At 38.8% G+C, this 24,057-nt stretch overlaps 1 protein-coding gene across 1 annotated transcript; it reads right to left on the bottom strand.

The window, feature by feature from the left end:
* Positions 1 to 495: 495 nt before the first annotated feature.
* Positions 496 to 24,021, bottom strand: MAP9 (microtubule associated protein 9). The gene is given in 13 exon segments (XM_068404161.1): positions 496 to 581; positions 584 to 617; positions 6,228 to 6,302; positions 6,582 to 6,714; positions 7,789 to 7,934; positions 8,384 to 8,545; positions 9,258 to 9,347; positions 10,861 to 11,026; positions 11,553 to 11,617; positions 12,450 to 12,706; positions 20,256 to 20,684; positions 21,949 to 22,045; positions 23,845 to 24,021. Coding segments are annotated over 13 exon segments (1,917 nt in total).
* Positions 24,022 to 24,057: the final 36 nt, after the last annotated feature.

Genomic DNA, 24,057 nt, shown 5'->3' with positions numbered 1-24,057 from the left:
CTGTAGTTTGTCTCTTCATTTATGAAAATGACGTCCCCCTACCATACTGCTTAGCCTTTTGTCTTCTATCACCACAAGAGAGCCAACATCATCTTGCCCGTCATCCCCCCCCTTCACAAAGCATTTCTTCCAGACTTAACTCCCCAGCAGTGTGGCCTAGTAACTTAAAAATAATCATTCTGCTACTTATTGGGTGAAAAAAAAATGCCAGATTCCAGCCTTATGTATCCTGAATAAACACTTTCACCAAAAAGGAATGAAGTAACACAGGATTTAGCAAAACTAAGTTAAATGTGGAATTACAAAAATTAGTACCTTTTCTAAAGCAACGGAAAGGGACAACTGATCTACTTAAACCCCAGAGAGAAAATAAACCAAAAAGAAAGGACACAACATCTATTATGGCTTCAGTGAAAATCAGCTGTTATTGAAATAATCACTAGCCATTGGCAGAACTTTGTGGATCATCTTTTCTCATAGAAGGCAACAGACTGCTCAGTAATTCCTTGAATACGTGGCCTTGCCAGGTGGACTCCAGGGAGAAGGCACTTCATCCCCATGGACAGCCTGCAGCTTCTTTTCTTCTTCTCAAGCTGCCCTCTCCTCTCCTTCTTTTCCTGAGAATAAAAAGATGTGTCAAAAAAAAACCCGAAACAAAAACAAACAAAAAAAACAACTCCACCAACAGAAAAGTTAAAGTTATTTTTATACCTTTCTTGTGTAGAATGAAAAGTTAATATGCAATGGAGATTTGCCTTTCGGAGCTTAGCGCATCCCTTTTAGGGATTCAGTCACACACATTGCACAACGCAACACGAGAGGCTGCACATTTGATGTCATTTACGATTAAGGTTACTGTTTCAAGGATGGGCTGGTTTTGTGCACTATCTAAACAAAAAGCCCAACAGAAGGCCTAGTGGATTAGGTAATGTATTTGTCTAGTATATAATTAGCCTCATCTTAATTACTTATTTTCTTTAAGAGGATACCTAAATCACAATGCTAAATACATTGTTCTCATTACATGGAAACATTGACTCATCTTTGCAACTTTCTGTACTTATTAAATCACACTTGCCATGTACTAGAACAAACTGGGAATTAACCAATTTAATTAGAAACAAATATCTATCTAACTTATATTATAAACACTGCAAGGTTCTGATGATATTTTCTATTGTTTCAAACAGCAATGGGCAGTTAGGATGATGAAGGATAAGCAAGATACCTGCAATATTATTTTTCTCCCCAATTAATGATTTTCAAGAGACCTGTCATTCAAAAAATAATTTGCCAATTATTTATAATTATTTTTGAATTTTTATGTTGTTCTGTTCTATATAAAATGACTGCCATTTCACCATTGTGAGGACCAGCATCTAAGGGTACATCTGCATTAGCAATTCAGTACACTGGAGAGCTCTTTATAGGTGCAAATTTTCCTTGTACCATACTCGCAGGTTTGTGGTGCATGCCTGAGCACACCACTTACTGACTTAAAGTAGTTTCTCTCTTGGTGGAACTAAAGTTGACATTATGGACCAGAGCATAACTTACAGCACCCCACTTGACAGGTGGATAAAAGGTCCTTGAGCAACTGGCTTTCTGGCACATGAATAGTGCATTCATTCCTAAGACCAACAACTAGCATACATATCATTGGTAGTAAAGATGCAATGTGGATATGCAGGCTTAAAACCATAATCAATTGTGCCAAATCCAACTTTGGTCCTTTCCTCTTTTGCAGCCTATCAACCAGTATTTTGAAGCACCAAAAAAGTTTCATATTTTCACATGCATGAACTGCATTGCAGTGGAAGTGCTACTCCTTGAAGATTGCCGTAAAATAACTGGCACTCTCACATAATCCATGATCCTGTCCCTCTGAGGAACACTGTATATCCTGCAAATTCCCAAGATCCTAGCAGTGTTTTCCTGTTATTCATAAGTGAGAACAGAAATAGTGAGGTAACTGCAGCTAAGAGAGTAGGCTGGTAAATGGCAGTAGAAGTGTTACTGTAAAAAAGGGAGCTTGAGCAGAAGTTTTCTCATTTCACATATACACAGCAGTCAAACTGTACTAATGCTAGCTATACATGTGATATGTACAAAAAATTTAAAAAGCATAACATGCACTGAAACATCAACCCTATCAATATGATTTTAATCTGTCCCCTTTAGGTCTTTGTTAACATAAATCTAAAGACCCAATTCAGGTAGGAACATCTGGTCCAGCTAAATAAACAAACAATTATTTCATGCTGTTACTAGTAAAGCTGATTAAAAGCAAGACAAGGTTTGCATGGAGAAGTAATGCCCTTTGCTGAAACAAGCGATACAAAAGTTCATCACGGTTAGTCTAATAAAAACTATTCTCTCTCCATACGAACTGTATCTTTCTGGATTATATGGAGTAATTGAGACAAACTGGGCTTGTAGCACTGTAAGATTCTGACTCTTCTCTGTCATCCTACACTTTTGCCTTCTTTCTCCTTCCATAGAGATCTTCCTCAGATGAACACAGCTAAGTGGCTTTGGGTCTTTAGAACAAGGTCAAGATCTCTTTTTTCAGGAATTCTTAAAGGGAACTGGTTAGTACCCAAACGGGAAAGCAGTCTGCATTATCAGTGATATTCTTCAAAAAAGACAACAAGATATGTGCAAGCAGTACAGATGAGCCTGGCAAGAATGTGCTCTGTAATGGAACACATATATGATTCATGTTCCCGTTTTGGAGTATTTGCACATATCCAGCCAATTTATTTTTACAAAAATTTAATCATATTCTACAGATCTTAGAATCTGAATCTGTATTTGACATTGAAAGACATATCAGGACAGGTAATTGAAAACTCATTAAAAATATGACTTATTGTAGCAGTATTGGCAATTATTTGAGAAATCACACGTTACAAAGAAATGTGCATATTTTATGTTTATAAAGCACCCTTTACATGTTTCATGGCTGAAAAGCCTAAATCAAAGATAAAGCATATATCCACCCAGGAAGGGAATGAAAGTTCCTTTGGATTTTTTAATCATGTCTTAGTTTTGAATGTTTGGGTTTGAAGATCCAATTTTTATGAATGAATCCCAGTGCCAAGGAAAGAGTCTTGAGCTAATTTAACTGGTTTTTAAAAGATTAAATTTGACATGAAGACTTACTGGCTTCTTCCCTGCCTTCAACACACAAAGCTTTTTATGTTCTAGTCCTAACCACAGTTCACGTTCTCACAAGACATAACTGATATAAATCTTCCCTAAAATAATAAACAAGATGTTACTTGCACTAACAGGAGAAGAGTAACAGAAATACTGAAAGATGAAAACAATAACTGTAGCTTGTCATACACTAGATCAACTTGATTGTATGGCTTGATTTCTCTGTGGAAGTTTCCTGCTCAGTAGCCTAGTAAGATGAATACATTTTTCACTTACAAAATTCTGGGAAGATCACATTCTTTAGCAGTATCACTGCCACATAATAATCGAATTTTAGATAGTACAGAAGCCTTACAACATTTAAGATGAATAACAATAACAGCCTTATTACTAACATATTCCAATGCCAGGAGATTAAAATTCCAATATAGAAAGTATTTTCAGATAGATCTTATTAAACCACATGAAATGAATAACCCACATCAGCTGTTTCTAACCCAGAGAAGCAACAAATCCATGAGACTCATCTAGTACATAATTTCCTGATGTTTTTAAACCACTTCAGAACACCAAAAATAGCTGTTAAGCATGCTCAACCTCAAGGTAAAATTTCAAACTTCTTCTAGGGCATTTAACCTTCCTATGCTGATCTTCAAGAATTATTTGAGAGCATCCTTACTTCTTATCCACTCATACTAGGTTAATGTCTACCACATAAAATGGAGAACATAACACATCTAGGATACTCGCTTTTCTCTACAGAAAACAGTTATCAAGTTTACTATCTCAAAAATAATGGAAACTAAACTGATTTGTCATTATAAACTTTCTACATGATTCTTCTCCACATTCTACTCCTCAGAATAGGTGCACGTCAATGACAAATGTCAGACACTGGTAGTATGTATTAAGTAAAAAATGACCATTTATCAAGCATAACATCTAGATCGGCTTGAAGAGTACTTGTTGAGTAGCAAGAGGCAAACACTATGAAAGAAACAAAAAAATCAGAAGCTTAAATTTCCTCAGCAATACTAAAGTATCTCAGCTCAAGATTATCCTTTTTATGTTAGCATTTTACAAGTGTTAATAGCCTTTTTCAGGGCATTTATTTTCATGCTTAAACAGTAATCTTCTCTATGCACTTATGTTATCAAACATTCACACAATGACCTCTAAAAGTGTAAGTAACAGAATTTCCATTAACATAAGAGCAGAATGTTTCTTATATTTTAGAAGAACTACAAGGAGATTTTTATGTCTGTTTTACCCATGCATTACGGTCAACACCTGGTTCAGGGAAGCTGAGGATGAATTTAAACATTTATTTCTGTTGAATGTTAATGAAAGCATATTAGAGTGCTTCTGACTATATTATTCCTATTTTATTTCCCTTCAAACAAAAATCCTCTTATTTGAAATAATACACTTAAAAGGCTTCCACAATTCTGCCCTCTCAGATTTCATGCCTGTTTATCTACCTGTAGGTAGATATCATCTTAGTTCCCCTGATAATACATGAACAACTTTATAGGCATTTCTTTCTTGCAGTTCACTGAAGGTGTGTATTTTCTCTATTACTATACAAACTGAGATAATATTCTGGCCAAACACAATGACAGAGCCATTGCCCGATATGCTTTTGCAAATAAAGACGTGTTAGCTGAAAAAAAACAGCACAATTTCAGAAAGTAAAAATGTGAAGACTGGGCATGAGACACATCAGTCAACACCTGCACATAGACACTGAAAATGAGATAATTTTAGAGGTACCTCTGCCAACCAATTCAGTACCTATCACATCCTGCAACACCTGCTTATTTTTTCGAACTGCTCCTCTCATATAGGCACATGTACATCCATTTAGATCTGGTCATTCCTCCAACTACTAAAATTTATGTTAATAATCCCACTGAAGTCAAGTGACCTCAGGAATTTATACACAATTTGAACAGGCAGCAGATTTAATTCCCCAAAAAAGGGATAAGTTTTTTATCTTCGTACAGAGTCCAAGACAGCAAGGAAGTCAAACATAGAATGAGAGTTAACATTCATGCCTTAGTACAACTACACTAATTGATGATAGTCTCAGTAAAAGAAGCATACTGGGATAGAGTGTTAGCTACTACTCAAAGCATAGTACTTCCTTCCTTGGGCACCAGGAATACTGACTAAGCAAGAAATAATCTAAGACTGGATATTAATTATCTGACAAAACTGAGCTTGACAAAGTGGACCAGAGAAAACACTTCTTACCAATGATTACAGAAATCAGAGGTATTCCAACAGAGGACCAGGTCAAAGATCTTAAAAGACTTAAACCTAAGACTAAAAAGGTTTGAAAATAGAAAGAAGGGAAAACGTGCAGGTTCTTGCTGTTTTACTGAAGTGCATATTTCTGAGTTAGCCAAGTAAAGGATGATTGTCCTTTTAAAATCTGTCCCACACCTGTACATCTGCCCGCCTCAGTTCTCATCTATCCCTCCAAAAAAAGAGAAGTAGAAAGCCCAGTCAAGACTGGAAAAGATTTTTTTTAAGCTATTGACAGTACAAATGAATCCCTGTGAGGACCTTAAGCCAGCTGAGTTGCAAGATCCCATTCTTATAAATGGCAACAGAGACCATATGTACAGGATGCATGCCAAAAATCATAAGGAAGAGAGACAACAGAAGAAACGCTCTCAAACTAAGAAAACCTTGTAAGTTGGTATGAAGAATGACTGTGTCACAGGGTGAGGATGAAAAACACAGGGTTTTCTTTAACTAGCAAGTGTTTAAGAAAACAATATATACTAAGAATATTAGTGATCTCTCTTGTAGCTTGTCTTTCTGAGGCAAGGAAAAAAAACCCTGCCTTATTGTCGGAACTAGAGTACTAGATTAGTTTACTGCTTAACAACGGAGACTAAAGTACACTGTTGTAGGAAAAATGTAATTGGGAGTGTCAGAGTTCCACCCTTTCTAGTAAATGTAAATAATCTCAAACCTCATTACAAGTGCTTTTATCAATTTTAAGGTATACAAGTCTCCACTTCAAATGCTTCCTTGAATATATGTGCACTCACTGTTGCAGCTAGTCATGCTGCTTGGCTTTGCAGGTTTCGTGCTGTGGTGAGTTGGCCCTTCAGAAATGGTTGCTCCTAACATGGAATGTCAAAAAACGAAGACTAACTATGAAATTCAAAACTCTATGACATGTAGGTGGGGACAATATATTTTCCATTATGCTAAATATCAAGCCCACCATATTTTACCATCATTTTGCTAAAGAATTTTGGGGGACTAGCTATGTAATGCTGCCATCATCTGGCCTCCCTCATAACAGCATGAAAACCCACAAGTATGATACAAAAGTGTTCACACTCATTACTACATTAATCTTCTTGGTTTTGACAAAATGCAAAAAAAAAAAATAATACCAGCCATCTTTCATATTCCTCCATAGCCTTTTTATTTTTTTCTTCCTTCTTTGCCTGTTGTATTTCTTGCTTTCTTCTCTCTTGGATTTTTTCTACTTTCTTCTGTTTTATATATTCTTCCTTTTTTTCATTCCTGTATAGTGAAAGGGAAAAACAGGAGATCATCATGTAACAAACTAAATACTGCATCTGTGACTGATTAACTAAGTTGAGTCAAAAGAGATATTTTAAGCATTTAATAAAAGATCAAGAATACATATAAATATGTAAAGGGCAAGTGTCAAGAGGATGGAGCCAGGCTCTTCTCAGTGACATCTCTTGACAGGACAAGGGGCAATGGGTGCAAGCTGGAACACAGGAGGTTCCACTTAAATTTGAGGAAAAACTTCTTTACGGTGAGGGTGACTGAACACTGGAACAGGCTGCCCAGAGAGGTTGTGGAGTCTCCTTCTCTGGAGACATTCAAAACCCGCCTGGACGCGTTCCTGTGTGATATGGTCTAGGCAATCCTGCTCTGGCAGGGGGATTGGACTAGATGATCTTTCGAGGTCCCTTCCAATCCCTGACATTCTGACATTCTGACATATCTAAAATCTTCAAAGTCCATCTTTATGTATTATATCACCAAGGTATAAATGAACCTACTATTCTATCTAGTATGGCATCACCTTTTCTGCACTACTTTCTCCCTTATTTGGTATCATATAAAAAAATAGATTCAAAACTTCTGTGGTTAATAGTAAGTTGCACATGATCTGTGAAAAATCTTGGCTTGTAAAACTGACAAAGAATTCCTCCAGCAGACACATCTCATTTGCTTCTGAATAAATCTACATTCATACATTGTATTCCACAAAACTTTAAGATAAAAGATTTACTTTCCTTCCTATGGCTTAGTAATGAAGCATGAGACAAATCACATAAGACATTATACTACTCAATGAATCTTACTTCTCAGTGGCAGTATCTCTGCCTGGGCTTAGTCAGTAACCTTTTGGGGAGGAAAGCATTTAAGTTACTAAACTGAAAGAAGCTGTACAGCTTGTTCTCACTGTTACACTTCTTCTCCATTGGGACTGAAGAGCCTGATCCCAAGCATGACATTATCTCCCAATTAAAAATACATCAAGCATTCACAGAAGACCTACTGTATTTATAAGCAAAGATTTGGGAAAATATGATATTCCAAAACCCAGTAGAGTAGTACCATTTTTGAACTGCTGACATGCTGTCTCTCTTCTTCTCTGCAACCAGTTCCTCTTCTTTCTTCTTCCTGATTGTTTCAGACTGTTTTTCCTTTCTGCTTTGCTCTCTTAAATATTCCACTTTTCTTTCTTTCCATTTTTCGAATGCCTAAAGAAAACCACAGATTCATTAGAAATCTTACCCCTCTCCTTTTTGTCAATACTCCACTTACTTATTCTGTATTATTAATTTTGAAATTTCTACACATTCCAATTTTGGAAGATTTGTTTGTAGCATTGCTCAGAGGTGGGTATCACTATACCTAAGAAGTATAAATTATTTTTCCCAGTAATAGTTTATTGCCAATGTATTTATATGGAGTTTATTTTACAGTCAGTTAGTAGAATACAAATACGGAAAAATGCCTGTTTGTGTGCAAGTGTAAACATTACATACTTCCAACAGAACAGAATCTAATATGAGCTTTCTTCAATAATTAACCATGTTTAGATTTTAGAACCGAGTTCGTTTCCATCTCTTGCTGGATTAAGCAAAATTATTCTCAACAATCTCCTGAACCATATCTGCTACACATTTATGTACATATTTCACATCACCTTCTGTGCTGCTTCTGTTTTCTCCTCGTTCCGTTCTTCTGCTTTATTTTTCTTAAGTGCCTCAAGCTTTTTTTTTTCACTTAACTTCTTTGCTTCTCTTCCCTTCTTTTTTTTCCAGGCTTCAAAAGATGCAATTGCTTCCTCTCTTTTAATGGCTTCTTTCTAGATTGAAAATAACAGTCTACATTTAAATAAATATAAAACTATAACTGAAAAAGTATGCTTTAAACTCATTGTCAAATGTAGGATTAGATGGAGCAATAAAGAAATGGAAATTGATTTGCAGACAACATTCCAAGTAATACTCAAAATTAAATTTGAACTATATAGAGCATTTTTTTTCCTATTCTCATTTTTGATTTAACTTAATCAAATGAGACAAACTACTGCTGCAAAATATGTGTGGAAGAATATGAAATACATGTTAAATGCTTAGAAGTGAAACACATTAAATACTTAAAAGTCAAATCTAAGAATTGTGTATGGTACTATTCAAAATACAGACCTCTGCAGATAACCATCTCTTGAGATAGGGAGCAAACTCATTTTCTAACAGATAACAAATTAAAACTTAACACCTGAGGGGTTGAGCATCCCAAGGCCTTTGTAAACAAACCTGAAAATTAATCCAAGAAGCACACTTTTAACATACCTTATGTAAATGTGTAGGCAGGCAAGCATCAGCCACACACCCTTTACAGCAACCATAACAAGTGGGACATGCCATTTACTCTTTCAACTCACCTCGTGCTATTTAGAGAAAACCCGATGCCGTAGAATAGCAGTGTGATGTAACTAGGCAGAAAGCACAGGTAAGCATACTTCAAAGAATTATAGTTTGTCAACTTCTTTTTAAACAAGAATGCAAACAAACCTTTTCAGTATCATTCTTTAGATTTTCAGCTTTCATTTTTTCAATTCTCTTTAATTCCCGTTGAAAGACCCTTTTCTTTTCCAACCAATCCTGTAAGAATCATAAGAAGACTTTAAAGTCTTTTTAAGGTATAACTAAAAAAGTTCTGTTAAAACAAGCAAATATTATTAGAGCAGCACCAATATAATGATCACCAAAATTACTCTTAATTCTTCCATGTGCTACTTAAATAACTACCTCATGTGGAAGACTAAGCTGTGATCACATAAACATTGTGACCAAAAAAGGTCTAAGATTCTAAAAACACAGCTATAAAATATGAAAAAACTTAAGGATCTTTTAAAAAAAAAAAACTTAAAAAAAACCACACAAAAAAATGTAAGCATTAAAAAAATGAAAAAGAAGAATAAAGATTCTTATCACTTGGTATATAGGAATATTATTTACATTTGTCTTTCTTGCAAATACCTATAATTAAAGAGAATAAAATCCAACTGGGATGAATGAGACTTCAGGCATCTATAAAGTGTTGTGAGCCATCTGCAGAATCAGGCTTAAATTTTCAAGGTTTAACTATATATTTGGTATGCTGCTTAGAGATACAAGTATATTAAATGAAGACTATTTTACCTTTAAAAATTATGGAGATAATATAAATATTGATTTGTCGTTCTAAATTTTGTTCTACAACCATAACAAGTATTAAAAAAACATACCAATATGAATATGATTCTGTGATTCTGAACAGCATCTGTTAATGAAAGTTCTTCTCAAACAGATCACAGAATCACAGAACAGTTAGGGCTGGAAGGTACCTCTGGAGATCATCTAGTCCAACCCCCTGCTAAAGCAGGTTCCCCTAGAGCACGTTGCACAGAGTCGCATCCAGGAAGGTTTTGAATATCTCCAGAGAAGGAGACTCCACAACCTCCCTGGGCAGCCTGTTCCAGTGCTCTGTCACCCTCAAGTAAAGATGTTTTTCCTCATATTTAGATGGAACTTCCCATGTTTCAGTTTGTGCCCATTGCCCCTTGTCCTGTCACTGGGCACCACCAAGAAGAGACTGGCTCCATCCTCTTGACACCCGCCCCTGAGGTATTTGCAAGCTTTGATAAGATCCCCTCTCAGTGTTCTCTTCTCCAGGCTAAATTATTAGCAAAAATCTGTTGGAACCCACAAACTAATTGTTAGGAAATTCTACACGGAATCCACACAGACTATCCTTCTGGTGAGAATACTAGACTTGTTTTCACTTCTCCTGAATGCCAACCACATAGAACATATCAGGAAAAGAAACTTTAAACTACACACTTACTTATGTTAAGAAAGAAGTAGAAATAAAGGAAAATATTATATGTGTCTGAAAATAGTCTGACACAATAAATTATGAAATTATGTCCCTCTCATCTAGCTTTTTAGTTCATAATTTGATGAATTAAAAGGATTATTACAACTGTAAGCATATGCAAGGAATATACTCAGAAATATCGATTTCAAGAAAATAAGAGGTGTTGACTCCTATAACAGGACCTTTATATACGTTTTTTTGGTTGATTGGTTGGTTGGTTTGTTCATTTTTTATTTGTTTGTTTTTAAGATCTACCTGGAAAACAGCTGCTCGTAAACTATCTGCTTTGTCAAATTCTGTACTGTTCTTCTGCACGCATTTATCCTCCAACACCTTTAATGTTCCCAGATATTGAGATGAAACAGGTGTAGCTGATGGAAGAGCTTTTGCATTTTTCTTTAAGTGCACAGAAGACAGAGACCTATAACAACACCAAGACACAAACATATTAACGATCTTTCCATTTATTGTAACTGATACCAAGTAGTGTTCTTTTTATTTCAGTGTATACCAGAAGTTACTGTGATTTTGTTTTTACATGCACTTGGCTGGGCACAGGGGAAAAGGAAAGGAGGAAGAAGCCTGTTTTCTTCTGAGGGCTTTACTATTGCCAAAACAAACCACTACTCAACATATCCAGCCTAAGTAAGTTTACAAGTTCCTTACACTTTCGTCTACAAAACAGCCTAAAACCTGTGAAGACATCATGGACTGGATTCATTGGTGGATCATCATAGACACTGGCAAAAGACTTGGAGTCTGATCCGATATAACCCTGAGCAAGGGTTATGATGACATGCCACATCTACTGAACTGTTTTCCAAAGGTGGTCAGACGTTGTCAGCAGTGAAATCAATGCTGACAGAAAATGAGAGTGAAGCAGATTGTCAGGGCAATTACATGCATCTCACACTCTGCAGACTGTGATACACAGCTCTTTCTCTTACCTTCTTTTCTCAGATAAAGAAGCCTTCTGGTTTTGTAGAACTCTCTCCTTTCTTTCACTTAGTTTCTACGAAACACAGAGAAAAAAAAAATTACAGTGTCTCTCAGATCAGGATAAAACAGTTTAACAAGCTAACAAGGACGTTGGGAGTTGGGCTTGATGATCCTTATGGGTCCCTTCCAACTCGAGTTATTCTATCATTCTATGATGTTAGAAAAATATGCAAGAAAGCCACACTAATATAGAAAGGGTACAGTACAGGGTATTAAAGTAAAGAAAAAAAACACCAAACAAGCAAACTTTCAGAATGCCTGCATCTTTTTGGACTGGCACCTAGAAATGTTTCTTTGTACTATGTAAAAATATAGTCTACAGTTTACAAATACAAAGGAATAAAAAGAACCCAGCTGAGCAGTGGATCTCCCTGTTACTACATCAACACTTTCAAAACTGTTTTTAATATTTAGTTTTAACAATTACATATATCTACATATTTTCTTTCTTACGATAAAGCATAAAGTGCTTTGCATCTTAATCACTATTCAAGTCACACTACGGATTCCACCCTCTTAAAACATACACTGCTCATTCCAATTCAGCTAACCTCATAGTAGAGATTTGACATTTTCACTTGGATAAGGGTATTTCCTCAAGACTGGAAAACACACATTTCAATACCTTTGTCTGGTTTAAATGATTTGTGTAAAAGGTATTCCCCACATCTTCATAAAACTATACAGAACGTGTAAGAGCCTCAGGTCTAGAAGCTAGAAATAAATTGTCAGCTTTACAAACAGAGTTCTACACATTTAAGGTACCAACAGTAACTTTACAAAACTTTTCACCATGCTTCTAGGACATTGCTCTAAACAATGGTAAAAACGCATATGAATAATACCTTGACAGAGTCCTTTGAAGCATTCTTTGCGTCCCCATGCCCAGACTGATCGTTCCCTGATACTTCCTGTATTGTATCAGTTACTATTTGCCCTTCCACTGTTTTCACCATTTCATCTGAATTGTCATCTGTTGACTTCTCTAATTTCTTTGTTTTCTCATATACTGTGATCATCATTACTTCAGTCACAGAAAGGGATTTTCTACTATTGTCTTCCAGTTGCAAGTCACTGGTGCTGATCTTCTTCTGATCTTGATCTAACAGGAGAAAAAAGATTGAGAGGACACATTAACAAGAACTTCATTGTTTACGAGTATTATTATTTCTGTACCAAAAACATCTGTTTAAGAAACACATTACTAAATTTGATATAATATAATGTATTTTCTGTATACTCCCTCCTAAGATCTATATGGACTAATAAGAAGAGCATTCACTTGTATTGCTCTTAAATGTAAGACTGGAGTAGCAACTGAAGTTTTAACAAATGTTACAGAACGTGAGAACATGACAAAGGCAACACTTCCCACCTGCCTTACCACCCAAACATGGTTCTAGTGCTGAAGCCAAAAGCAAAAGCCATTGCAACCACAGCAAGAGCTCTTCTGACATCTAGCAAACTACTAATGAAGCCTGTACAACAATCTGGGTAACAAAACCACTTTCATTGTGTCTTTCAGGGATGTGGAACACACAAGGAAATAATGGAAAGATTCTGCGGTGGGGATTTGAACAAAACGTCACCCCAATTTAAATGTATGTCTAAGTGGTGAAATTGTCATTTATGAAATACTTTATCAATAATACTTAAAAATAATTTTTATCAGATCTGAACTGCCATTAATGCAGAGATCTAAATTGGTAAAACAATTCAGACACAAACCAAAAAAGTCATGGCAAATTTAAAATTACAGTCTTTCACAATTTTCTGATGGAATTCTTAAAAGAAATAGAAGTTGTGGATGAGAGATTAACTCCAAGTTACCTGAAGAAAGAAATATCAATGCTGACAATCTAAGAAATTTAACCTAGATTTACAATGATGAAGGTAAGTTCAAGGTGACAAGGAAAATTCTGAATTTATATGAACCATTTTCTATCCTCTGTTGATACGTAAACTTTCATATTTTACTTTAAACTTACTAGATAGTACAACTGTATATAAACTGTAGGCATCAGAAACTGTAAAACTCTAAGCAAGCCGCAGCACTTAGCGCACAGGACACTGGCAACCGCAGATTTGCTGCTGACTACGAGCACTTAGTAGCACGAACTTCACAGAACATCACATGCAAGTCAGTTTGGCTCTGTTTGCAAAATGGAAACAAAATACTAACCTTCCCATGGTTGGCTGAGAAATGCAACATAAAACCTGGAAGTATTATTATTGTAGTCTCTTTCTTGACAGTTCAAGCTATAGAAGTTTGATCAGTCTGCTTGGAATTCTTACACCTGCACACTTCAGCATCATATTTAAACAATCTTTTCAAATCCCTTTTCCTCCACTTTTGTTGAAGACTCCACATCATTGTTGTTTCTATGTCCTCCTTTGTCCTGACAACACCACCTTTATTATTCTCTTCCTCTTATGCTGTGCCTGCACTTGGGAATCTACCCACTCCAGTACACTGACGCTCATATCCTTTTCCCCATACAAACTCTCCTTAGGCATTGTTTCATTAATGATGCCTAAACATATCAAGCTATACCAAAAAAATTTTCTAATCCAAAGTATCAGCAAAATATAAAAAAGAACTGAAATTAAACACAGATCTAAGCATATTTGTTATTTACTACTCAGTACACTGCCTGAGTTTTCTACTTTTATTTACCTTTCTACACTAAATTCTTCAAGCCAAGTCCATCTTTTATCTCATTAGACCTCAGCGTACAGATATTACATAGGCCATACAGAGAGCATTCTTCTTGCTGCATCTGACAGTCTATGTTACCTACCACTTACAGTCCTGCAACAGCAAATTACCGCCAAGCATGATTCCCTTAGCAAATAATAAAGGTGTCTAACAGCCTATTCTAGAGTTTTTCAATCTGTGGTCCCAGGATTTTTTTTTAACTAATCTGAAAAAGGTGACTAAGAAAGGTAAGTTCAATGGATACTGCTGAGGAGCCCACAGATTTCGTACTTCTTAAAGGGCCTGCACATCCCCTAAGAACTGTTAGGGATGCACAAATCCAAAAAAATACAAAAGCGCTACTCATTTTGTATCAAACTTTGTGGAAAAAGGTGCAGGAAGAATTGAAAGGTTTACCCTAGTCCTGTTGATTGCAAAAGAGGAAATGAAATCAAAATTACTTGTTTTAAGTCTCAAAGATGCTTAGACAATGATGCATACACTTGACATACATCAAAGTACAAAACCTAAATTCTCAAACTTTAATCTGTTCTTCTCCATTCCTGGCATGTCTCTAGGGCCAAATTTCTCAATACCTGGGATGATACTGTACTCGGACATAACTGCAAGAATGAGGCTGGGCCATTCTCAAAATGAGAACAGAAGGAGACACGAGGGCATGAGAAAGATACTGAAAGAGAGTAGAAAGGAAATTGGGAATGCCACCAATTTTAAGAAGACCTGTGTCTGACCATTAGATATTACTAAGGTATAAATGGTGACATTTTGTGATGGACAGAGTTTGTATGCCTTAAACAACTTGTTTGATAACTCTGGCTGGAGGAGGGGATGGGTGCTACAGAGGCCTGCAAGTCTGGCAAGAGATAAAGGCCTTGGGTACAGAACAATGCCTTTGCTGTGCCTTAGCTGATGTGATTTACAACTCTGGCTGGAAGAAGAGGTAAGTCCTGCGGAGGCAGGATGGTATCTTTTCCTTGGGGCCAACCTACATGTGCAACATCTTTGTAATATGAAGGCATCAACCATGCTTGTGCAGAAGCGGGGTCATACAGCGGACACCACAACTAGGGGAGATCACGACCATCAGACACCCCTTGGGGGACCACCGACTCATTTCGAGAACAATTTAAATTACAAATGTGCAGGCGTCCCAATTAGCATGAGAAGCGAGCAGAGGGGAGAGGCAAGAGGGATGTTACCACCCTCTCCTATCTCGCATGCAAATAACCTAAAGTATTTAGACCTTCTCACTTGGGATGCTGGTGTACGCTCCCCGCCCACCACCTGAGGACCGATCCTGAAAGCGATTTACTGGAGGACCAATCCTGACTGGCAGACTGATCCTGCAAGCAATTTACCAGAGTACCAACTCTACAAAAAACTTACATCGCTAGATCCAAGGGTGGTGATATCTCTTTTTCTCTCTCTTCTTCTCTATCCTCTTTCTCCTTTTCTCTCTTTTGTCAGTGCCTTTAGAAACCCAAGACACTTATGACCATGCTGCTTTCCCTGTATTAATAAATTGTTCTTAATTCCATACCAGTTATTTGGTGTTGTTTCACCTTAATTTACTCCAAGGGATTTATGAATTAGTTGCGACCAGGTTGTAACACATTTATCTGGTTGTATGTATCTAAGTTCTACCTTTTACAGGTGGTGCTTCTCCACACATCAGTAAATCGGAGTGTCCAGATCTTTCATTGTGGGAAGTAAAATTAATGGAAAATGGTGGTGAAGTACTTTCTAGCCAGGGACCCTTAGATCAGAAAGTGACAAATAAACAAGTGAGCAATTCATAACAGATCAGTATAATTTAACTTGACTTTGTAATACTTTGATAGAATGTTTGTTCAGAACTCTAGAAGTATAATTCTTGTTTTACATTTGGAGAAATAACACCAACCAGCACATAAGGCTGCAAACCATCACAAAATCCTGTTTGTAGTTAGAAAGGAAAAGAATGATGTTCTCTTATCTGGCCCTCATCATACGAATGCTACTGGCAAAGACATTTTTTTCCCACTCCTATTTCTTGTCCTATTTTTCTCCCCAAAAATTTTGTCAGCTAAACAGAAGTTAGTTTCTAAAGTTTCCAATGTAGATGGTAAAAAATCAACACATATACTCTCTTACTTCAGGACCAGGGCTTTCGGTAAGCAGTTTTTTCTTGGGCGTGGCTTGGGCATTCAGAGTAGCTACAGATGATGGTGCCAAAAGTGAAGAAAAACCATTTCTAGAAGTTGTTTTTCCTTTTGACCTATTACGGTCATTATCTTCCACAGGACCACTTTTTCTCAACGTACTTCTTGGTCGAGGTGATGGTTTATAACAGCTATCTAATGAAGGAATGCTGACATTCTTAGCTGAAAATAAATATTATAGTTTCAGTTATGTCTAAATGTTAAAGACATTTTAGTCTGGAACACTATATTGTCAAGATAGATTTAACTAACTAATTTCAGTTAAATGAGCTATTCAAATAATAGCACAACTTTCTTAACACAGTGAGACCATATACAAACAGCTATATAAGAAGTTACAGCCACTTTTTCATAAAGTTTAATGAAAGTTTTAAAGCTTCTAATATCTCTACATAGACAATCTACAAACTTATTTTTTCCATTTATCATTTTCTCTGTATATATTGAAACTACACTCAAGGGCTTATCTGCAATTAGAAAGACAGAGTGTTCATAAATATAGAAGAGAGCATATATCTAGTAGAGCACTGTTTTAAGAAAACCTTTTTGCTAATCTGCTTGTCCAGTTACCTCCTAGAGAAGCTACAAAGGGAATGTCACTCCAGTCTTCAAAAAGGGCAAGAAGGAGGACCAGGGTAACTATAGACCGGTCAGCCTCACCTCCATCCCCGGAAAGGTGATGGAACAACTTGTTCTTGATGCTGTCTCTAGGCACATCAAGGACAGGGGGATCATTAGGGGCAGTCAACATGGCTTCACCAAGGGAAAGTCATGCTTAACCAACTTGATAGCCTTTTATGAGGACGTAACCCGGTGGATAGATGATGGTAAAGCTGTGGATGTGGTCTATCTCGATTTCAGTAAGGCGTTTGACACGGTCTCCCACAGCATCCTCGCAGCTAAACTGAGGAAGTGTGGTCTGGATGATCAGGTAGTGAGGTGGATTGTGAACTGGCTGAAGGAAAGAAGGCAGAGAGTGGTGGTCAATGGGACAGAGTCCAGTTGGAGGCCTGTGTCTAGCGGAGTCCCTCAAGGGTCGGTACTGGGACCAGTACTATTCAATATATTCATTAATGACTTGGATGAGGGAATAGAGTGCACTGTCAGCAAGTTCGCTGATGACACAAAACTGGGAGGAGTGGCTGATGCGCCGGAAGGCTGTGCAGCCATTCAGAGAGACCTGGACAGGCTGGAGAGTTGGGCGGGGAGAAATTTAATGAAATATAACAAGGGCAAGTGTAGAGTCCTGCATCTGGGCAAGAACAACCCCATGTACTAGTACAAGCTGGGGGCAGAGCTGTTGGAGAACAGCATAGGGGAAAGGGACCTGGGGGTCCTAGTGGACAACAGGATGACCATGAGCCAGCAGTGTGCCCTTGTGGCCAAGAAGGCCAATGGCATCCTGGGGTGTATTAGAAGGGGTGTGGTTAGCAGGTCGAGAGAGGTTCTCCTCCCCCTCTACTCTGCCCTGGTGAGGCCGCATCTGGAATATTGTGTCCAGTTCTGGGCCCCTCAGTTCAAGAAGGACAGGGAACTGCTAGAGAGAGTCCAGCGCAGAGCCACGAAGATGATTAAGGGAGTGGAACATCTCCCTTCTGAGGAGAGGCTGAGGGAGCTGGGTCTCTTTAGCTTAGAGAAGAGGAGACTGAGGGGTGACCTCATTAATGTTTATAAATATGTAAAGGGCAAGTGTCATGAGGATGGAGCCAGGCTCTTCTCAGTGACATCTCTTGACAGGACAAGGGGCAATGGGTGCAAGTTGGAACACAGGAGGTTCCACATAAATATGAGGAAAAACTTCTTTACGGTGAGGGTGACCGAACACTGGAACAGGCTGCCCAGAGAGGTTGTGGAGTCTCCTTCTCTGGAGACATTCAAAACCCGCCTGGACACGTTCCTGTGTGATATGGTCTAGGCAATCCTGCTCCGGCAGGGGGACTGGACTAGATGATCTTTCGAGGTCCCTTCCAATCCCTAACATTCTGTGATTCTGTGATTCTGTGATTCTGTGAAGACTGTTTCTCTCCGCATTGTGTGGAACAGAACAACCCTGGGTAGGAGGAGACATCATGAGAAACGCAGTCAAAGAGGAGGGTGTTCAGTATATTTCTAGCTTCTTCAGTGCTGTCTCTGTTCCCTCCCTAAGGCAGTCACTGAGCAGCAGAACCACCATGCAACCTTTTCCTACAAATTTCTATCCTCTGGCTCCTCACCTTCCTCCTGTTTAGTAATCCCGTCTTCATGTTTTCTTCCCCTTGCCCTGCCATCAACAAGATCAAGCCATACAACGGCTTTCTACCTGCCCTTTACTTTACCGATCCACATAGAAATGCTTATCTAATTCTGCACATCACCACAGAAGCATTTCTTATTAAGTCCTAGTTCATATGAATCTATCGCAGGAAATGGGAGAATCACCATGCCCAACCAGCACACTCAGTTGCATAAAGTCTAATTATGTAATTAGTGTGAAGTTTAGAGAGCTGAGAGGTCACAACAATATTTCTACAAGTGCACCAACAGTTTTTCAATACAGTAAATCTCAAGAGCAATCAAAGGAGCAGAAAAAGCTGATGAATCTCTGGACGGTCACCTCCTCTGTGCGACAGAGATCAATTTATCTAATATAAGAAAATTTACAATGGTTGACTACTGAAGACAATATGCCAGTATCACTGCACTACTTAGATTCACATGAAGAAAAGGAGTACTTCAACTTTTTTTCTGCCAGTCTAAAACTAGACAGGCACACTGGCCATGGAAGAGAGGCATCTGCAGTGCCCAGCTGCACATCCAAATATCTAGCACTTTGGTGCCATCATGTGCAAAGGAAAAAATGGAGCTGGTATCACTAATCATGCGCCACCAATTTCAAAGTTGTAACCTTCCATCACAGGTAATGACCAGCCATAAATTTCTCTCAACATCAAAGAGGACGACTTCTTCTCATATTAGGAAGTAGATAAAAAATATGAAGTCTTTTGACATTTTAAATTTGCAAAAGCATATATAATCAATTAGCATAATTCCAAGTTCTGCTTTGCATACTAAAAATGAATTAGCTATTCTTAAAATGAAACATTAAAGTTTGTTTTTTTTTTACATGTTTGACTATACATCCAAAGTGGCTCAGTATCTTCAAACTAAAAGATCATTTGAAATTTTAACTTTCTGATGATGAGAAGTCTACCATTCATAAATGTTTTGGTTACAGCTCATTTTCTGACATTTTGTTCCATTACAGAATCGTGATGTCTCAGCATCACGACTTCAACATTGTATTTGTGAACACTGTGGTCCAACTTCACTGGTCGCAGAGAAGGGATGCCTGTTTAAGGACCTTTCCATTAAAAAGTGCACATGGACATTGTGTGTATATGGCTTTCTGTGCTATGCTCACACAGAAGAGGCAACTCTGTAGCCCTCCCACACCTTCCATAGATAGGCACTGATGGAGAGCTAGACTTTAAGTAACCAAACAGCTGTTTTGCATCTCCTGAAAGGAAAAGGCAAATAGGAACCTCCTGCTACTTGGCCCACACTGCTTCAGTTTATCCCCTGGCAGCTGGAGGTTATCAAAACTTGTATTTTTAGAAGAATATTGAATAAATCCCCTGCAAGCCAAAGCTGCTGATACTTAACACGGAAAATAATCCAAATTACAACACTTTAAAATACTGTAATATGGCTAAGCAAGTAAGAGCAACGACATTCAAATGCTTTCTTTTCACCTGATGCTGAAGCATTTCTTGTTTTGTGCACCCGTGGCTTTGGTATAGGTTTGTTTTCCTCTTTATTTCTCTTTTTCTGTAGTTCACGAACAGGCAAGTCATTACAGTGGTCACTTTCACTATTATCACATAGTACTTCTTCAGCAGCTGAACACTCTTCATTGTTTTTTCTGTCATCACCCTCATTTCGACTTTCCAAACCTTGTTCTTCACCATCTTTTCCGTCATCCTGTATGTTTTCACCTTCTAAAAGCACTACTTGCTGAAGCTTCTTTTCATGAAAGGATAAAGTCAAGTCATCAGCAGCTTTGTTTTCCAAATCTGCCGCTTTTTGTGAAGCATCATCATCTGAGAGAGGACTCTCAAGAGCAACTGATTTCTTAGTGCTTTCAGCACCTGAATTACTTTCATTAAGTTCTTCCCCAATACCTGAAAATAGCATATTATCAACTTCCATTTGAGACAAGTGCAAAAAAAAGGACACAGAAACTATATCTTCCATAATTTAAAAGTATTTTTCATATAACTATCTCCTGACTTAAGCCTCTGAGCATTTCTCTTTCTGCACCTCTGATCTCTGCAAAGTCACCAAACTAGATCCTTATTCTACTTCCTTTCCTGTCATCTGTTTCCATGGTCCCAATCTGAAGAAAATACATCAAATATTCACTTATTAATTCTTATCTGTCATGCAATTTAAATATCTTCTAAAAAACTCTGTCCCCAATGCCATAAGAAGTGCAAGCAAGTCAGCAACAACAAAGCTAAGCGCGTTTGGTTACCAGAATCCATCCTCACCTACTATTCATTTCTGTCCCATCTGAAATCTACTAGAAGATACGCGAAGGAGATATCTCCTCCAACGCTAAGGTTCACATGTTTAACAAAAACATTTTTATCTTCATGTAGCCTGTTACTTCTAACTGACTTTATTTCAGAGTTCAAATGCTCGAGGAAGACGACAAAAGAATGTCATGATAGTTGAGTAACATATTTAATGCAGGAGGAGCCTTTTTCTAAATCTTGTCAGTAAAGGCAACTCAAAGCATCCCATGAACTTTTAAAAGATGTTTCAGATGCGAATGAAGAACAGGACACAGAGGAAGTCCTTTTAAAACTACATAATGATATTTAAGATTCATATTTCCCTTAACATGCAGCACCGTATCAGGAGGAAGAAGAGCCATTTGGCCAATCATAAACATTACCAGGTATCAAATGCATCCTGTCCCAAAAAAACCCAGCCAAATCAAACCTGTGCCTGGTTTGTGTACACCGCCAGGCAAGCATGCTCTGCTGTGTGTCCTGCAGCCCTTATTCACTGATTGTCCAGAGTGGGAAAACAGTAAGACAACAACATGGCTTTCCCTCTGCCCATGTCCACTTTCATTCACAGTACTGTGCGCTACTGTCTCACCCAGGTGTAGAGCAAATAATATGGCTAAGGAGTAAAACTGGGCATCACAACTGTAGGAAACAGCACAGACTGTGTCTGGTCTCGCAGGTTAGTACCACCCCGATTTCACTGGGAATTTGGCTCCTAACTCGGAAGAGAAGGACTAAGTGATTTAGAAGTCGTTAAAATATGAAATCTTGGAACATTAAATCATACTGACTCACAAAGATTCTCTGTGATCTAGTAATGAGTTAAGAAAGGGAAGAACACGGGGAAAAATATTTACTTCTGTCTTACCATTTAACATGCTGTCTTCGTCACTCTCAAAGTCATCTGAGTATTCAGCTGCTTGCTCTCTTGCTGCATGAGCAGAAATTGCTTCTTGCAGCTTCTCCTGAAATGGTTTCACAGACAACTTTTACACAGAAGGGAAGATTCAATTCTTCGAGTTCAGCACTAATTCCCCCCTCCCACACATACATAAGTAAAACTGAGCAACAGAGATTAACCCATTTAACTGAAAATTATTGTGAAGGACAAATAAAATACAGTGTTTTCACTCTACCATCATTCCCCCAATTCTTCTGTGTTAAAAAAAACCCACCTTCCATGTATGAGTTTGTATTTCCTCTCCATAAGAAACATATCTTGCAGATCCCTCTTCTTCTTGCAGATCCTTTTTGGCAATAATGATGTCGTATTATGTGACACTTTTTCCCCCTTTTATATGTTTTGATAGGCAAGAGTACAACAAAAAGGTCTGTACAGTCACATGTGACAGAGAGGGTGAGCAGGGACACTGTTTCCCACAGCATCCTCCTGGACAAACTGGCTGCCCGGGGCTTGGATGGGTGGACTCTTCGATGGGTTAAAAACTGGCTGGATGGCCGAGCCCAGAGAGTGGTGGTGAATGGGGCAAAGTCCAGCTGGCGGCCGGTCACTAGCGGTGTTCCCCAGGGCTCAGTTCTGGGGCCGGTGCTGTTCAATATCTTTACAGATGATCTAGATGTAGGGATTGAGTGCACCCTCAGTAAATTTGCAGATGACACCAAGCTGGGTGGGAGTGTCGATCTGCTGGAGGGTAGGAAGGCCCTACAGAGGGATTTGGACAGGTTAGATAGATGGGCCGAGACCAACGGCATGAGGTTCAACAAGAACAAGTGCCGGGTCTTACACTTCGGCCACAACAACCCCATGCAGCGCTACAGGCTGGGGGAAGAGCGGTTAGAAAGCGGCCCGGTGGAAAGAGACCTGGGGGTGCTGATCAACAGCTGGCTAAACATGAGCCAGCAGTGTGCCCAGGTGGCCAAGAAGGCCAATGGAATCCTGGCCTCTATTAGGAACAGTGTAGCCAGCCGGTCTAGGGAAGTGATCGTCCCTTTCTACTCGGCACTGGTGAGGCCGCATCTTGAGTACTGTGTCCAGTTCTGGGCTCCGCACTTCAAGAAAGATGTTGAGGTGTTGGAGCGAGTCCAGAGGAGGGCGACCAAGCTGGTGAAGGGTCTGGAGGGTCTGACCTACGAGGAACGGCTGAGGGAGCTGGGGTTGTTTAGCCTGGAGAAGAGGCTCCGAGGTGACCTTATTGCAGTCTACAGCTACCTGAAGGGAGGTTGTAGTGAAGTGAGAGTCGGCCTCTTCTCACGGGCAACTAGCGATAGGACAAGAGGACACAGCCTCAAGCTTCGCCAGGGGAGGTTCAGGTTGGACATTAGGAAGAATTTCTTCTCAGAAAGGGTCATTAGACATTGGAATGGGCTGCCCAGGGAGGTGGTGGAGTCACCATCTCTGGAGGGGTTTAAGAAAAGACTGGACATGGCACTTTTAGTGCCATGGTCTAGTTGACATGGTGGTGTCAGGGCAATGGTTGGACTCGATGATCCCAGAGGTCTCTTCCAACCTGATTGATTCTGTGTGATTCTGTGACTACCCTGACTGCTGCAGCACAAGAACCTGAAGCGGGTGGCAGGTCCGAAACAGTGAAAGAACTTCACGTAAGCCACTTCTGATATTTCAGATGCCACTCTCTGCTGCAGGACATCACGGACACACCATGTTTACATGGGTTCTGAAAGCAACTGACCTTACTTATAGATTAAAAATACATCACGAAATAAAGCAGCATCTCCAGATTGGAACACCCTGAGCCACAAACCACCACAGGCTTGTGAGCAAGTTGTTTGACATGGCTCTTACGCTCTTCCTGAGGCACCTGCTGTTGGCCACTGCCGGCCCTTCAGCCAGAGCCATTTCTGCAGGACCACCAGGGCCAGGGAGGTCTAAGCCACGTCTTAGAGCGACTGCTTCCCCCGTTATGTCCGGGGAGCAGCTTCTAGTGCCCCCACAGGAGGAAACCTGCTTCCCAGTTTTCATTTTGCCGGCAAATCGGCCTTTCGGAGCGTGTTGCCT

This window comes from Nyctibius grandis, chromosome 6 (assembly GCF_013368605.1).
Source record: "Nyctibius grandis isolate bNycGra1 chromosome 6, bNycGra1.pri, whole genome shotgun sequence".
Lineage (NCBI taxonomy): Eukaryota > Metazoa > Chordata > Aves > Nyctibiiformes > Nyctibiidae > Nyctibius > Nyctibius grandis.
The sequence above is the reverse complement of the archived record's forward strand: the minus strand, read 5'-3'. Positions and strand labels throughout refer to the sequence as shown.